This window comes from Idiotropiscis lumnitzeri, chromosome 15, assembly GCF_059441095.1.
Source record: "Idiotropiscis lumnitzeri isolate Australia: NSW breed Sydney's pygmy pipehorse chromosome 15, RoL_Ilum_1.0, whole genome shotgun sequence".
NCBI classification, from domain to species: Eukaryota; Metazoa; Chordata; class Actinopteri; order Syngnathiformes; family Syngnathidae; genus Idiotropiscis; species Idiotropiscis lumnitzeri.
In genome coordinates, this window is record NC_142405.1 from 5275494 (window position 1) to 5288743 (window position 13250).

Here is a 13250-nt window from a genome sequence, read left to right on the forward strand (position 1 = left end):
ATAAAGCAAAGTGACGCGACAGTGGGAGACTAAACACAAATAAGATCAAACCGTGTGAGGTAGCAGTCTCAGATGTGTTTTATTGGGCAGTTACATACGTGCATAAAATCACACAAAGACCTGACAGTCAGCGATGGCACGGCCCAAACAGACACGGAACGTCCACAAACGCAAAAAAAAAAAAAAAAAAAGTTTACATTTGCATGTTAATTAATAACAACCTGAATTCGGTCGAGTCCATGCTGGAATCATCACGTATGCTTCATGAAAACACGAGGTTAAATAAAAAGTCCATAAATCCATAAACACAACATTAATGTGCCGTCAGGCCACATTTGTTTAGGCAGGATGGTAACATTTTACGCAATGATTGACTGTTAAGACTTTTCAATTTCTAGACAATTTAGTTCAACATCTGAGATAGTTAAGCAGATTATGGAGGCAAATGTATTTTCCAATGCATCTAAAGATCGTTAACAAATCAAGTGGACTATTCAGACAATAATACTGCAATAATACCGGTTTTGGTCTTTAACTGAGAAAAAAAAAATACTAAAGCTGCAAAGCAAAATTAGAGCAAAAAAGTGGTTCAAATTTCAGGAATTTAAGATAGGATGGATTGTTGGAAATACCAAAAACATACTTCGGTCTCAGAAGACAAGATGAGTGAGGTGAGGGGGGGGCGTAAAGTAACAATTACGCTTACATCAAAATAAGAAATGTTAAAAAAAAAAAAAATTGATAAAACATATATACACTACGAGGGGAAGAAATAATACATAGCCCTTCTCTCAGCGTAGCACGATTAATTAATAAAATAAAAAAAAAAATTAACAAAATATATATATATATATATATATATATATATATATATATATAGTTTTAAAAACATAGAAGTTATGTGCAAAATGAAGTTATTGAAAAGAATATTTCCCTTTTCCTAGAAAAAATATGAGCCATCTTGTAAACACGCAGAACAACAAAGCGTTGTTTTTTTTTTTGAGGGGGGGTGGTTGTTTTAAAGTGTGAAGCCGTTAACATGCCGCAGGTCAACAATTTTTTTGAAGGAGGACAATTAAAGTGGGCCGAGTTGAATTCATTCCACGATCGTGCTCATAATACAAAACCCTCGATTCTCAATTTGATCATTCCACTCTGAAATGAATGCAATTACCATTAACTTGTTCCAGCCTCTCCACAAAAAAAGTCAGTCAGTCAAGACGACATAAAGGAAGTAGGCTTTCACCACTACAGTCAGTAAACAACTGTATTATTAGTCTTTTTCTTTTTTTTTTTTGCAGTTGAAAGAAACGTTCCACGAGTATTGTTTTGTCTGTCTACATGTGTTGATGCGTCATTTGTGTTCAACGATCCATTGCTTAAAGGCTTACATAACACAGCGGCTATTAATGCGCTTTGTTAGCCCGTCAGTGGCATTTTGCTTTTTGTGTTAGCATTAAGCTAGCGGAAGGCAAAGTTTTGTGGTCGTTTCAAATGTTTCGTTTGACAGGAATGTTTTGTTTTTCTTTTCCACTGCTCAGACAGTAGGCACCACTTTATGCATTTTGGGTTGTTTTCCTTCCCTTTGGTTCTAAGAGTTGCTTGTTAAAATGACCTCATGTGCTTCTTCTTCCATTACAAGCAGGCCGAGTCGCAAGCTCCTGCACGTTCGTCTTTTTTTCTGCTCCCGAGTCCAACTCCTTTAAAGCATTCCAATAGTTTGACATGAACGCTTGCGTTTTGCAGCAGCTCAATGAAGAATTACACACTCCACTTAACTGTTCGTGGAAATACGGATGGGGAGGGACGAAACCATATGACCATAAGTACATCACTTGTGCATAGTACGGCGCAAAGCATTAAAATAATAAATGCATACATTAGCGATTAGCCCGTTGATACGAGTACGTCCTTACATTGACTGATGTTTGTCTCGCATCAGCCAAGCTTGTATTTTTAACCCCGCTCTTAGCAAGTTAGGCCTTTGGTGGAGCATTTTAAAGGTGAAGGAAGGCGTCACTACATCCCACGTTGACGGATCAAATACATCCACGAATGGTGTTACACAACCTGCCCGACGTCTGGGTATGTTCGAGCAACATCGTAGCGAGAGGAAAGAGGGTGAAATGGGACTAGGGCACGATTTCCAGGGCGAAGCACTCAAAGTGTCCACCTCCAGACGGCGCAGAGGGAGCGACTAAGCTGCTCAGATGCCAGTCTACAAGGCAAAGAGTGCGTCTTCCGTCTGCTCGGCTTTCTTGCGAGAGCCGACGGGAGGAGGAGCGGGGTTGTCCCCGGGGGGAGATGTGTCAGAAGCCTTCGCTCGCTCCTCCAGGAACTTATCAAACTCTGAAAGAAACACAAGGAGCATTTAATTGGTTGTTATTTCTTTTTTTTTTTTTTTTTTTTTTTAGAATGAAGCAAATGAATAAAACCAAACGCTATGATGTACCTTCACTCGTTACGCCTTCATCTGGACGGTCACCTTTCTATAAATGATAAAAAAAGGCTTTTTATTAACTGTTTTGTGAATATCAAACAATCTTACAATATCTTTTGAAATAACGGCCATCAGTCATTAAACATCTTGTTGCGAGTAATCGCTGAGTGCTTTTTCCACGTGAAAAAATTTGTGCCTCAATAGAGCTACAGCTATTGAAAATCTTTAGAATCAGATTATAAAAAATAAAAAAATTAAACAGGAAAAAAAAAAAGACTTCGCACGAATGAACACAATCCCATGCAGGTATTAGTTTTGTCCACCTGGAGTCTCCATCCTCACATTCTACTCTCATCCTTTTTTCTGAGTGAGTGCAACTTTAAAATGCAGGGCCTAGCCTGGTGAGTGACGTGGGTGTCAGCAAATCGGCAGCCCGTGTATAAATGCCGCTACATTAATACCGCTCGAACAGTCTCAAAATTAAACATTGCTCGGCAACAAACCCTCTCATTACATCGTGCAAGTCAAACCTCACACTCAATTCATCTGTGACGTCAGCCATTGATGAAAAATCAAAGTACCATTGGTGAGAATAAAAGGAATGTGACGCTAGAGGAAACTCATGTTTTGCGGGATGGATTGGGTCAGAAAACAAAATAAAAGTGAGGGACAGAGAAGAAAAGAAGAGATTTGAAATCAATGTAAATCAAGTCTCACCACGTCAGCACAGAGCCACTCCTCTATGTCATCCATGACAGAGGACTGCGATACAGGGATCTACGGAGCAAAGCCATGGACAAACCGGGGAGCGACGCATGCGCCCCCCCCACACACACACACACACACAAATAAAAAGAAAACGGCTCATGACACAAAAGACAAGCACATCACATAACGGGAACAAATAGTACACAACACATAAATTAAAAAGAGGAGGAATCACTAATAGCTCAGACAGGAGGAAAATGAATGAGACTTAAAAAAAAAAAAAAAATGAGGGCCAAACAACTCATTGCGCAACAATCTGCCTGTTCCCGTCTTGTGCGTTTTCTCGTTAGCTCCGCCGAGCTGACACGGCCTAACAGCTGCCGCCTAATGTCACGCAGCCGCGTTCATTACTCCGCATCATTACACAATTAGCAAATCACTTCAACCTGATTAAGAGATGGATTGTGGGAGCCACGAGGACTGTCGACAGGCAATCGCGCACACACACACACACACACACACGCGCAATAGTGACACTTTGACTCTGTCACTAAAATCCGAACAAATCAATGATCAGTGTGCCCAAAAATGTTCAACCTCACAGGTCCCATTTTTCATTTTACAATAAAAATTGAATGAAAAAAAAAAAGAAAAAAAGTGGACTAAAGATAAAACCTCTGTTATGAAAAGCAACAGACGTTTTGTTTGTGCGGCCAAATCAAAGTGCTGAACCTGAAAATTAAGCAACAAACGCTTATCCAAAGTGACACTGGCAGGAGCGTTCGTGTGAGATGACAACGAAGAAGAGAGCTCATGGAAAGCAAAGCAAGCGAGAATCATTCATAAGTCACAAAGAATGAAACTCAAGTGGCAAAAGTGGACGAGGAGTGCTCAAAAGGTTCTTATTCAAACATTGACAGAGATAACGGCCATTTGTATTGAAAACATCTCCACTCCGGAGTCGTGGGTCAGTTGACGGGTCAATGTCAGGTTAGGCTGGGACGAGCAGCGGCGGCGGAGGAGGAGGCTATCTGAGGTCTTGTTTATTTACAGTCGAAGACTCACGGCGACACGGACAACGTGAATGTGATTTGGTCATTCGGGACACAGCAACATGCCCACATTATCTACGTTCATAATTCACTTTTTTTTTTTTTTTTTAAATCACTGGAATTGTACAGAGTCACATGGTGGAATTTATTATTTTTTTTAAACGAATTACCTTGGTGTTAATTTTTTTTTAATTACAAAATCCAGGCTGGGCAGCCTTTTCATATCTAAGAAAAATAATTCACATTTAGGGCTAAAAATTGATTAAGGGATGTGCCAAAAACAACAAAAATGATGACAAGAAACTCCATTTTATTGGTTTGCATTTTCTCCCTCGTCAACACTAAATTGGTGTTAATGACCTTTTCTATGAAGCAGCGCTATTAGTAGTCTGTGTGCTTAAGAAAGGATGACTCTGGCTGATGAAAGAAGGGAAAGGTTCATGTGAGGCTTTTTTTATTTTTTTTATTCCAAAGGGCGGTTTAAGGGGAGGCGTGTTTGAGGTGAAAGGTGTCAGTAACTTTTTTTCAGTGTTTGGCAACTATGTCAAGAAAAAAAAAAATCAGTGGTGGGCAATATCGGGAAAAAGCTTTCAGTATGTATATGTTTTTTTTGTTTTTTTGTTTTTAAATGGAATTGACATATCGCTTCGATAATCGTCGAGGCTTTACGGAAGGAATGCACCTGAGCCAAAACGATGCTGTGTCATGTAAAATATTCAAAAGCAAAGCTGGCACGAAGCCATCCCGTCCGTTTATAGATCTGCAACGCCATCTGCAATATTTACAAAATGGCCCACGTCAGCTAAAAACAGCAAACGTTCTCTTTAAACTTTCTGTCCTTATATTGCCCATCACTTGAGTGCAACGCCTCCGTTGCTGCTATGGGGGCTTTTATTTTAGCAGTCCAGGTCAGAGCGAGCGGCGTGAGACTAAAAAAAAAAAAAAAACGAAGGGCGGTGGATTATGGATGAAGCGGGTGGTGGAGGAGGAGGAGGAGGACACGCTAAGGATGAAGTCCTCACCATTCCTTGGGTAATAAGCCAGCTGTCTATGGGCAGCTCCTGATCTGCCGGGTTAGCATCCCCTTCTACCCTCAGCTGAATCGACAACAGAAATACAACCTTACTCCACAGAAGACAGGTCAGAATAGAGCACAAGACAGCCAAGTCAAATGTGGAAGAAGAAGTGGCACTTTGAGGAGGGCAAAGACAGACTGAAGGAAAGTGAGAGGAAGATGAAAACGCTTAAACTCATTCACTACCAGCCAAGTAAAAAAAGAATAAATCTTTGACGTCTTTAGCCGTCAATGGTAGTAAACAAGTTAAGGGAAGAAAAAAAAAAAAAAAAGGACGGCAGGACTCTCAAGGAAAGCAACTCTGTTCACGTCAGCCAGTGTGAACTCTTATGGGAAGACTTGAATGTACAATTGAGGTAAAAGAAAATTGCGTTAATTGCGCAAATAAGCGTCGGTTCACGCTTTGATTTTGTATCAAAGCACACAGAAGAGCGTCACAAGAAAGGCACGGAGACGCTCGTGTCACCGGCGCTGGGCATTTGCGCCGATGTGGTCTCCTCCAAACACAGTCAAGTGCACTCACCCCTCCCGTGTTGTGCTGTCTGACATCCAAAGCCGAGGCCAGACCACCCACAGCCTGCGGATCTTCGTACTTGACACTGTGCACAACAAACACAAAGAAGAATCAGCAGTCAATGTGGCTTTGTTTGCCTTTGATGAACAACTGTCTTGTTCTTGTTGTAGAAAATAACTCCCGCATATAGACTTAAATCATGCACTGCCATCCCAGGTAAGATTAATGTATTTTTTGACGTCTATATCCGTCAATGGCAGCGAAAGAGTTAGTAACAAATATTGTCCCAAACTGGTCATACATGACAAGGCCAAAAGCACGTCGACATACTTTTTGCGCTGCTCAGCCAGCGAGCTGCTCCGAGTCTGGGCAAACATGTCAAAGTCGTCCTGGTTGCGGCCTGGTTGACTTGCAGAGGCGACATCTGGAACAAGGTGCGATCGCAGCAGGACAGGAAACAGTGGAAGAAAAAAAAAAACAGTCAGGGAGGTTGTTAAGGAAACACGGAAGCCAACAGAGTAAAACAGCATGATTCAAAATTTAGCTAATTATACATTGGTACGGAGGGACGTTGAATATCTCAAATATAGGTGTCAAATCTGTATATTTGGTGATCTTTAACTTATTCACTACAAACCGGTAAAAAAAATAAATAAATAAAGCAAATGTAATCCTGCTTGGATACGAATTGGTGAAACATTTTGTTAGTTTCAGGACAAAGGCAGACAAATTGTCAGATGTTCTCTTCTTACCCAAGCCGGCCAGCGCTGAGGACAGCGAGGCGGCAGCGGGGCTACGAGCTGGCGAGGCAGCGGACTTGGCGGTGCTGTGAGGAGGCGGGCTGGACGTCACTCTGGGTGAGACCACGGCAGGGGAGCCGGGTCCCAAGTCGATCAGGTTGTCATCTGTGGCCTCACCCAAAATCTACAAGAAGATGCAGGCAGCTTGAATGAGAGGAAATTAAATACCGGGTACCAGGACACTAATTGGAAGGAACAGAGCTTCTCACGTGATTTTGTTTAGCAAAAAATTGTGGGCGTGCAGGAAATGATTTTAAAGCAAATTGGAGTAACTACAGGGGGGAAAAACATCTAAAAAATATTTAAATGTTAATAGTTGTGAAATATACCACAAACTACGATCCCAACACACTTAAAATCATTTTAAACTGATGATACAAAAATCAATAAATAATAAAATAATTTATAAAAAGAAATACACTGTAAACGGACATATGCAGTGGCCCATCCCTCTGAATAATCATTTCTGTATTGTCCGCTTATATGAGCGCCACCATTTGCGTTAAAATGTTAAAATAGCCGTGGCTGATAACATGGCAACATCAAAGCTAGCCCGTCGATAAACTTAGATCCTCCCGAAATACAAAAATACTTCCCTGACACCAGTTACTACCGTTTCTATTGAACAAAACTGGTTTGGCGCCATCTTGTGGCACCTCAGAGCATTTTAAAAAGCACTCGAAGTACAAAACACAAAGGGCGTTTTTTTTTTCTTCTTTTCAGCGAATAGCCACATAAAAAAAAATAATAAATTGTGAACAGCGAGGCTTCACTTCCACACCGAGGAGTAAAAACAGGGGAAGGTCACGAGGCACCGATGTTCATCCCAGGAGGTTTGGCTGCCACCAAACATGGCAGCCAAGTCACACTCTCCTTGCCTCCATCAGCCAGCCACATTTCAAACAGACGGAGCACACACAGATCGACAGAACGCAAACACAAACAGATCCGCGGGATGTGGCGAGAGATGTCCCCCCCCCCCCCCCCCCCCCCCGCTCCTCTCAGATTGCACCTCCAAATGACCAAAGAGCGTTGCTGTGGTGATTGTTGCAAATGTTTACGCAATCAAACAGCTGACTTTCTCTAACCACCTAAATCGACCACAATGGATGCATTGAGAGCAGCTCGTGGCAATACTCACCCCTTTGTTTTGAGCACCTCGTCCTGACCTGTACCTCTCATACCTGGAAGCAGCACAACACACTGACTGTTGTTATGGAATTGGTTTTCGCTGCATGCCTTCCCATCAACAAGCGCATGATGTGATTTTTGAACCTCTCGTATCGGAGGAAAATGTTGTTGAGGTCGTCGTTGACGTGCAGCAGCTCCTCGGTCACTTCCTCGTTCGACACGTGCGAGATGAGTTCGACGACTCGCTGCTGCATTGCTCGGCATGTCCTGTGCAGCTCCTGAAGACATCAATTCGTGAGGCGAGAAATAAAAATAAAAATAAAGTGTACTGTATATTGTGCATTTTGTGTGTTTGAAAGTTTGAATATAATCAATAATAATTTAAATAAAAAGAAAAGCTCCCACAGCAATATGATCAGAACATGACTCGCGTTTTGTTAAGATCTTGGTAAACTACTCCCCCTCGTGGCCACTGGCTAGAATACATTGACTTTTCTCTGTCTGGACGTAGTCGACTTGTGCACCTACTGGAAATATTTCATCAACATGTCTAATATAAGCTAATAGAAATATAGAAATATGCACTTTATAATATTTTGCTTTATAAAACTACAGGTAATAAAAGAGAATTAGTCAGCCTGTGTGTCAAGACTTATTTATCGCAGCTTGCTTTGGTGACACAAACCAAGAAGACTTTCACAATTACTTTAAGAAACTCAGTAAACAGCTTCAACATTAGTATTTTTTTTTTGCACAGGATCAAAAATATATGAGAGCATTGCTATATAGTCAGTCAACGTATTGCTCAACCGTCTACAGGAGAAAGCAAAAACAAAAAACGCCGAACGACGATAGACTGGCGTCAAGTACAGAGTTGCGCATATTATAATATAAATCCTCCATCCAAGTCAAACCTGGAGCAGTTCGAGATCGGATCTATCTTCCTGGCCTGGCACCATCTCCGTGAGCATCTCCGATAAGACTTTGATGTTGCCTCTCACAATGTCCAACTCGCTACGTAACCGCGCCACCTGCGGACAAAGACGGTCAAAAATTTATTATGAACGTGAATGCGAGAATCAGCCGATGGATGCCCGCAGGTGCGTCACCTGATTGGGAGTTGCTGTGATGGGGCCGCGTGCAGGCACCTGTGTGGCAGGTGAGTTGCTGGCAGGTCTTGGAGATGCAGGTGCGAGGTACTTAATCATGGCTGGGTCCACCTCGGGCGTGCCCTGGGAGGAGAAATATCTCATAATAGTCAAGATGAAATGAATGCGTAGTTCCAAATGTTGGTCTTTACCCGTTGCGGTGTGTGAATGGGCGACAGTGCATCTAAATCCGCCATGGGGAATTCCATGCCCTTCCTCTTCAATTCTTCATAGATATGGACCACCCCAGTAAGATCAGGACAACTCCGGAAGGCGTCGGCCCAGGCCTAGCGCACAATTATTCACTCGAATGAAAACATAGGATGAAGCAGTCTCCTATCTCAGCTTGTCTGTGAAATGAAATTCTGTAAAATGCTGTCATGACTACAACATCCCTGTAGATGGCAGTGTTGCATCACTTTGGAGTTGGGGTGAGCCTTATTTTTATAGTTAAAATGTCACAAAAGCAAAGAAATAAATAAAAAGGGTTAGTGGCAATTTGAAAAAAAAAAAAGTTGACCATTTTAAAGTCAAACTACATCCCCTAAAAATCAAGATGAGGAAAAAAAAAGCAGTTCAGAAAAAATTGGTCAAATAAATTATTTAATACCTGTATGAGCGACAGCACTTTGTCTTGCACGATGGTTGGAGGATTCACTTTGGAGGAGATGATTTTCACCAAAACGCCATCAATGAAATCTCTGTTGGCCACCTGGACGTGAAACCTGTGGCCGCAGTTCTTCACGCACGTCTCCACGACCTGCCGGGTCACAAACAAGATCCGTGACATCATGACGCGTGCAACATGGAATCATTTCAATCCCAAAAGTCTCACCGTTAGCGCCAGCATGACTTCTTTGTAATTCTTGTTGCCACTCAGTCGTTTCTTCAGCGCTCGCATGGCGTCTTTTGGCCTGAGCGGACGAAAGGCGTCAACTTGAAAACAGGATTTCAGCTGAGGTATATGTGATTTTGGTCTTTTTTTTTTTTAGATAGTTACATTTCCCCATTTTACAAAAACTCTTTTACAAAAATGATAGCAACCTTTCCTTTCAAATTAATCAGACAAACTAATAAATGAAGCAACAAATTGAGCTTTTTTTTTTCTTTAATTGCAACAGTATTTGAGAATAATTTTTTCTCGTGTGTGGCGAATATATTTATTTTTTTTCATAGCAGGCTGACAGACGGCCATTTGTCAGTCGGTGGAGGTGCGCGACTGTGACGGAGTGAAGCCATCACACCATCTGCTTCTCTCGTTTTCCCCCCTGAGGCGACGTCGGCGCCGTCCATGCGTGAAGAGTCCAGCTTGACTCTCGCTTGGCCGCGTCGGCACGGCAGATGACACTTCAGACGCTCTCGTGCGCCGCTTTATGATTTGCTGCTACGTGTTTTATTAGTACGCATTATTATTCGCGCTTACAGAATCACTGGAGCGTCATTTTGAAAGTGGTGGAATATTATTTATTATATGAACGAGAGGGCCTCGACAAGGGGTGTGTGTGTGTGTGCGGTTAAAAAAAAAGTTTTTCATTTTTATTCAATCAAATTTAAACATTTAATTTATACTAACTGTAATTATAGAAAAAAGGTCCCTGTTTTTGTCAATTAATTTCTTGAGCTTAAAGGGTTATTTTTTTATTTTAGTTTTAGTATTACTGTCATTTGGGAATTATAGTTTACTTTTATTACCGAAGAATTCGTAAGCTTTTTTTTTAATTTTGCATTCCTCAAACACCCCATACATAAAAAAATAAAAATAAAAAATAAAAATAAATAAAAATAAAAATAAAAATAAAAATAAAAATAAAAATAAAAATAAAAATAAAAATAAAAATAAAAAACCCTAAAATAGAACTAAGTATTTTTGAAAAATAACAACCAATGAAAAATGACAAACCCAGTCTAAAACAAAATAAAAACACCTGAAATTTAAAATGAAAACAAAAAACGGAATAGAAACTAAATATAATGAAACATCTAACTAGAATAAGCCAGAGGCGTAGGCATGAAGACTGCAAAATGATTATTTATCTAGCTCAGGAAGTGACGCTCTCAGTCTAAATCCCAGCACATGGGCGTTTGTACGAGAAGTAAATGGAGAAGTCTGTGCATTCAGTGACACCTCCAAAGCTAACAAAAGGCTTTTTTGTGGTGGCCGCGGCCTATTGCTCGAGTCAGCCAATCAAACAAAGAACGCTCGGTGACAAAGTGACGTGGGCGCAGGCGATGCCACAAGCCGCATTCTTTGCGCCAATCCTACACTGCCAGCAGCAAACGCTCATTTCGCTAACTCACCCCTCGTCCGTCTCGTTTATGATGTCACAGATCTCCATGTTGAGGCCCCAGTCTTCGTTCTGGAGGCCTCCATCAGTGGCCCTCTCTGGAACAAAAAAAAAAATTAATTGATGAATTTTGACACCTCAAAATAAAACAGAATACTGTAAACTCATCTTGAAAGTCGACTTAACGCATCACATGGAGCACTGTGAGTTAAACTGTTGTGTAAGCATATCAACGCGAATGCGGATAAATGCAAGACCAAAAGTGGACTTAAACGGTGGATTAGATGATTTGGACGTTTGGAGAGGAGGATTGGCCTTCCTTGAAAAACACAGACAGGCTTTGAGACAACTTTCATACCAAGGCAAGGAAACTCTCACTGGGCCGCAACGAAAACCGAGTTTGCAACAATTAAAGGGTTAAAAGAGAGCATTCACACATTAGTGTCAACACCTCCCAACTCCCACCCCAGTTCTGGGAACCGAGACCCTGTCAGTGGAGTCAGATGATTACGAGGCAGGCAGTGCCTTGCAGTGCCAACGAAGCCGCTGTCCCTCTCTATTCCAGCTCTGCTGAGTTCACGTTTTCAGTCCTATCGACACGTTTCTCATTGCTGCTGTCACATTTTTAACTTGTGTTTGTGACAACCAGGCTCCAAAAAAAAAAAGTCTCGACATGAGATTTAGCTTCAACCCCCACAATACACATGTTGATCATGTCATGAATTCTTTAAAAAGTGTCAAAATTACAACACAGAGCTCCCAATCAAGCAGCATCCACCCTCTACTCGAACAAAAACACATCACATCTCAAAGACGTGTCCTTTTCATCCCCAGCGGAATCATGTGGAATAACATCAAGTCAGTGTTTTGAGGCTTCCTGTTCTTATATGTCCGAAAGGCTCCATTACTGGTATCACAAAAGACAAGTTTCAAATCGAAACCACATTTTTTTCTTCTCTGAAGCCCTCTGGGGTCAGGAGTTTTAATCTTTCTCAGCCACGCCACCAAATTTGCTCTCGCACAGTAATGTTTTTCTTAGCCAGGAACCGTCAGATGCTCAGGACATTGTGAGTTAGGTGCCTCACCTCTTCTCACGCACTGAAAGAAACAGGCGCTCTTTCATGACGCGCAGGCTGATCATTTTTGCCCACATGGAAAGGGAAAGTCATAGTTTGGAGTTTGGGTTTGGAATTTATCTCTTCAGACAACACATCTACATTTTTTTCTGGCACACCTCGTATGAATAAAATGTACTTTTTATCAATGTTATCCTCTCGTGTACCTTACTAAGAAGCGTAATATTGGAAATGAACGCCTCTCGTTACATGGTTGTGCATTTCTGCAACAGTGCAACCTATAGCATGTCACATACTGGACCCTATTAGCTACTGCAAACGCACATACCTTTATTAATTATTATTATTAATGCATATGCACTTAATGAAATTTAACGTCGTTAAACGGAAGTTTGCCACGTACGTAGAGAGAACTTTTCTTAACTAAGGCTAACTTAGAGATGTTCCCGTCCATTAAAATGCACATTTGAGGAGGCTGTTGTCGAAAGTAATGACATTTTAGAGAATGAATGTAGTTACAATGGAGTAAGTCGGAAATTTATTAGCAGGGGGGGGGGACAAAAACGCAGTCTGGAAGCTCATTCCAATTAGATGACGTTTGTCGCAAGGATGCTAGCTCGCTGTTTCCACTCACCAAAATGTTAGTCTGCGTCTTATATGGCAAATGTCAGTGCATCGCAAACGCACGATTTGAAAAGCACACGTACCTATGCATTGTCCCACGGGAGTGCTGTAGGGATTTCCCAGTAAGAACTCCATTTTGACAGCAAACAATCCGCTTGGCGGTGACAGGCGGGGCCCAGACGCTACTCTTAAGCCCCGCCTTCAGAGCGATCCTATTGGACAACTTGCATCCAGCAGTTAAATGCTAATGGTTAGAATGGCTGTCAATCATCTTAGGACACCCGTGGTCTCGACATGCATTTTTCATCCATGTGTACGAGTTGTGATGAATTTTAAAAATGTCTCCCGACTGTTATAAGTTCGACAACAAAGACTTTATATAAAAATATAGTCGCGA

At 41.5% G+C, this 13250-nt stretch overlaps 1 protein-coding gene across 1 annotated transcript; it reads right to left on the bottom strand.

The window, feature by feature from the left end:
- Positions 1 to 879: 879 nt before the first annotated feature.
- tom1l2a (target of myb1 like 2 membrane trafficking protein a) lies at positions 880 to 13042 on the bottom strand. The gene is made up of 16 exons (XM_088317294.1): positions 12937 to 13042; positions 11167 to 11251; positions 9704 to 9782; positions 9479 to 9628; positions 9021 to 9155; positions 8830 to 8952; positions 8635 to 8751; positions 7865 to 7998; positions 7731 to 7773; positions 6542 to 6713; positions 6120 to 6213; positions 5799 to 5874; positions 5223 to 5297; positions 3158 to 3217; positions 2453 to 2489; positions 880 to 2349 (listed from the first exon to the last, which is right to left on the bottom strand). Exons 1-16 carry the CDS (start codon positions 12986 to 12988, stop codon positions 2219 to 2221), a joined length of 1563 nt encoding a protein of 520 aa, XP_088173420.1. The 5' UTR covers positions 12989 to 13042; the 3' UTR covers positions 880 to 2218.
- Positions 13043 to 13250: the final 208 nt, after the last annotated feature.